The sequence below is a fragment of the Egretta garzetta genome, unplaced genomic scaffold (genome assembly GCF_000687185.1).
Source record: "Egretta garzetta isolate BGI_Z169 unplaced genomic scaffold, ASM68718v1 scaffold453, whole genome shotgun sequence".
Lineage (NCBI taxonomy): Eukaryota > Metazoa > Chordata > Aves > Pelecaniformes > Ardeidae > Egretta > Egretta garzetta.
In genome coordinates, this window is record NW_009259175.1 from 1,282,601 (window position 1) to 1,287,225 (window position 4,625).

General features: G+C 47.0%; 1 protein-coding gene across 1 annotated transcript in view; it reads right to left on the reverse strand.

The window, feature by feature from the left end:
• Positions 1-4,625, reverse strand: part of LOC104123327 (carbonic anhydrase 2) — a 72,041-nt gene that overhangs the window by 39,294 nt on the left and 28,122 nt on the right. The window contains exon 2 of the mRNA XM_035891165.1: positions 821-1,024. Within this exon, the coding sequence (XP_035747058.1) occupies positions 821-1,024 (204 nt within the window). The remainder of the gene's footprint in view (positions 1-820; positions 1,025-4,625) is intronic.

The window sequence follows — 4,625 nt, forward strand, 5'->3', positions numbered from 1 at the left end:
CGGTGTGCCGGCAGCGCGGGCTGCCCCGCGCCCGGGCAGGGCTGGCTCCGCCTCGGGCCGAATCTGTAGCGAGTTCTGCCTCCCGCGGGGGCCTCGTTAGAAGCGGCGTGGCCCGTAGGTTTGCAATTCAAAGCGTCAGCGCGGAAACGAGTAGGAACGAATTGTCCTGAACGCCTTTACGAGTGAAAGGACTTGCTCGAAGCTGCCCTGTCCGCCGGTGTGGGACAGGCCGCCGTTTCCAGCCAGAGCGGTGACGCTTCTCTGGGAGAATACCAAGGCTCTTCTACCCGGCCAGTGCACCTGCTCTTACCAGAACGACGCCCCTTCAAAATCTGCTCCGTCGGTTAGATCCAAGAGACTCTCCGCTGCTCTCGTCTGGAAAGAGGTTGCAGATGGAGGTGAAAAGAGGAATTTCATGTCTAAATCCTACCCGTCCACACTGCAGCACGGTAGATGCCTCTGGCAGTGCTGGAAGTTCACAGGCAGCCAATATATTGTCCCCACATAAGGAAGGGTTAAGGCAGAGCGACCTAGCAAGTCCCTCACTTTCGTGGTGAGCAGAGACAGAAGATGTCTTCCATCACAGAATATGTATCTCATGGCACCTATGTCCAGTCTTAGTGACTACAGTGTTAAAGCAAAACAGGAGTTTGATCAAGCCTTTGAGGCGCTATAAGAGAGCTGCCAGTTTATTTCATTTTCACGAGGAAGCTTAAAATTCCCTAGCAGGTGTGATGGAAGCCAGAGGCAGCGTTTTGCCTCTCTTTCTTAGGACTCTCGCTATATTTTTCTCAAGCATCATTTTCAGTGCCATCCTCACCTGGTTTACCCGCTTGCAGCCACATTTCTCTGTATGCGTGGGGGCGTGCATCTGCCATTGCCACCAGCACCACACACAGAGGTGGAGTTGCACCCGCCAGCCTGCAGATTGGGGTAGTACGTGGCACTGACACGGCTGGTATGGAGACGTTGTTCCCGCAGCGCCTGTTGCACAGCCCTGAAAATCTGCCCCAGTGTCCCAGCCCTACAAAAAGCACAACATTGTTTTAATGTCTAAAGCAAAGTCCCGAGCACTTCAAATCTTACCAGTGAGTCTGCTCTTAAAAAGCATCCAGGGCCTGGCATTAGACAGTAAGTCCTGTGAGGGCAAGGATCGTATATTTCATGTTACACAGTACCTAAGTGCCTACTATAGCTGGGTTATGCCTCATGACTGAAGGTGTTGCCACTATACATGTAGATGAGTATACAAATGATGGATAACTGTCTCTGAAATAATGAAACACCAAATAAATGTGACAGTGCCAGCTACTTTTATTAAATATCCAGCAAAGTGATCATTTTCCTCTCTGTATCAGGCCAAGTGTTCTGAACACTGTGCACAGCTCTGGCCAGCTACCAGATGAATGATCAGTTCCTCTTTCAGACCTGTTAATAACGATACCCAAAAAAAAGATCACTGCCTGAATTCTCGCTGAGATCAAAGACATGCTGCAGAAAATTGGACCAATGAGTCGGCACTTACCTATTGTATTCTAAATTAATATCATACTAAAATGAATATACTGAGGTGGGCAACATGACAGGATGTTGACATTTTTGTCCCTGAGGCAACAGTGACTCAGTACCAACTCTGCTTTCGTCTGAGCCACAGATAAATCTGTAGCTGATGCTATGCAACGTAGATGGCTGAGTCAGAAATAAGGCTCCAAACAGATATGTGTTTTGCAGCCAGAAGCTGATGAGATCACACCTGCATGCAAGGACAAGTTTCCAAATATCAAATAACTTCACTGCGATGAACAAGAAATGGAGAAATGCCTTCCAGGCAGCTCTACATTCCAATGAGCTAGGTGAATACGGATGTTGAAACACAGCTGTGCAATAGCTTGTGTTAACTTTAGCCTAAAGACTGCGGTTCACATCATATTTGCACCTGAGTGGTGTCATTGCCATCCATTTTTCATAAAAAATAAGCAGACGTATTTGTATGGCGTACTAATGTGAGCCAAGATTTTTATGCAGTGTCAAACATGCTGACCCTAGCTTATTTGTATCGTACCTAGTAATCATCATGAGGCATAAGAAGCTTTATATATGGTAGTACAAAAGCATATAAAACATCTTTTACCTGAAAGAAATAGAAGTTCATATTCCCACTGTGCCAGACTTGAGTATTCGAATTTTGAGCACTTCTGTAGCGCAAATTTCAGTGGACAAGAAATATCTGAATAAGAGAAACAATTGCCAGAAGCTGAATTTAACAAAGTATCAACAATTTCAGTATCCCTACAATAGCTGTAGAGCATCCCTTGGAATTAACCTATAATGAAAATAAGTGTTCTGCGTCATCCTAAAGGACAGTCGAATTAATTGTCCCTAGCGTGAAGCTTTGCTTTGTGAATTCTTCCATGCATGTGTATTGACAGTAGATGTGCAATATGTCTGGTGTAGTACCCAAGCGCTCCTCAGACGCCGTGCTTCAGTCACCGGGCATTTGGTAGGGAGGAGAGTTAACCTCATTTGGCAGCAGCTGGGTTCCTGGATTCCTATTCCCCCCCCTTCACTTCCATGGAAGGCCAGTGTCTAGATAAAGTTATACATCTAGTTTTGCTTCGTAGCCGGCATTGAAATACAAGCATTTGAGAAGGGGTGGGGTTATCCCACAGATACCAAGCGCACCTTTTGGCACAGGCTCAGTCCTTCTTTGGAAGGGAAATCCCTTTCTGCTGCAGCACAGCTCCAGCACGCTTTCTGTGAGTGAATTGAGGTTTCTAGGGCGCAGATAGCCATGCTCCTGTGCTTGTGCTTTATGCTTTGTGGCAGTCCGTATCAAACCAACAGAAACACTCAGCAGCCACCTGAAAAAATGCACTCCATACACCTGGAAAAACACAGATTATTGTACCCTTATTACCAAAACCACTTGGAAAGCAATCTTGTTCTGTCTTCTTGCTACATTAAACCGCTGTAGTCCATAATCCCAGAGCTGCAGCCTGATGACTTAAATCTACACAGACACACTTGTTCCGCCTCCCAGGAGGGGAGCTCTAGGCACTGACCTAGATTCCACTTTTAACTGATGGCCACGGTCCCTGTTAGGTAGCCATCTCTATCTGGTACCAACAGTTTTTCCTCATTAAGACCCGGAGAGAGTGAGTAAACATTGACTGTACGTTATAATAGGTACTTGCTTGAAATCCAGGACACAGCAAATTTTTGAAACAGGAAACACTCGATCCGGCCTTGAGCAGAGACCAGCCCAGGATGCTACTGTCAGCCCCTCTCCTGACGTTACCCAGCAAGAGCAGCTCATGCTGCAAAATGTGGCAGGGAAGTGACCAGGACAAAGCTGGGGACCTCAGGTGCCTCATCTCAGACTGACCCAGTTGCTGGGTCTTTCAGCTGCATTAGGCAGTACAGGACTCCGACATTGGCACCACAGGTTTAACTGCCCAGAAAGATTTATCTGAGAATTGCATTCAGCTAGAGCTCTTTCATGCTCCCAGAACCTCAAAGACAAGGAGAAATAGGATCATACCCTGTTACTACTAACCCATGGTACAAACATGGCCTTCTAAACCCTTCCATGCCATGGGGGGAAAGTCACAGACATAGGACAAAGTGTCATGGAGGACAGCATCTCTGCAAAAGTTATGGCAGCTTCTCTCCTTTTCACCAGGGCAGAGCCTTCAAACAGTGACCCAGAGTCTTGGGCCATAGAAATCAGCAACAGTCACTGCTGTGACATGCTGACTGGTACAGCCCTGATTTCTGACCTGATTTCTAACATGTCTCTGCTCTTCCCCTGCTCTCTAATGTTTACATGGACATTGGTATCAAACACTGAAATCATGGAAGCTTGTGAATCTGTACATATTTAATCAGACAGCATAGCAGGTAAGTGTGTCCTCCAGGCAAATTTTATAGTAACTGCTTTCCAGGATAGTACTGTGCTTAATAAATTCTGAGCTGAAGAGACAACAGGGTTGGCTTGAGCAGGCAGAGGAACTGCTTTGTTCTCTCTGCCAACCACGTAAAGCATCCCAGGAAGGGTGGGAGGTTGGCAGGACATGTCTGCAGCCCCCGGAGCTGCACTATTTGGGCCTGCTCTGCTTTTTAGTTTCCTCCCACCTCACATTTTAGGCACTGGGGTTCTGCAGACAGCTGCTCACAGAAGGAGGCAGCTGCTGTTTCTATTGCAGTCAGCAAAGACAAACTCCTCTCCAGTTTTTCATGAGAGTACCTACCACTACCTTCTACCTGGACGTTATATGAATTACAAAGTTGATGTTAAAACAGTGGAGTTAAGAAAAAAAGATGCACATGGAGTTCTGTGGAAACTCCATCTCTGGACTCTGTAACCAAGGTTCATCCTCTTTCTCCCTGTCCCATAACAAAAGATAGCCTTTCCATTTGGCTAGACACAACACGCACTTCTGATGCTTATGGCAGCGGCACAGGGAGATCTGCAGCAAGAGAGTGGGGCTGACTGTGGATGGCAGAGATATGGGCATGAAGAATTCCGGGAAAGCCACACATACTCGTGAACAAAACACAGAGGCTCAGGGACCTGCTTGCTAAGCATATGGCAACACCACATTCCCGCTGGGTTGAAACCCCGG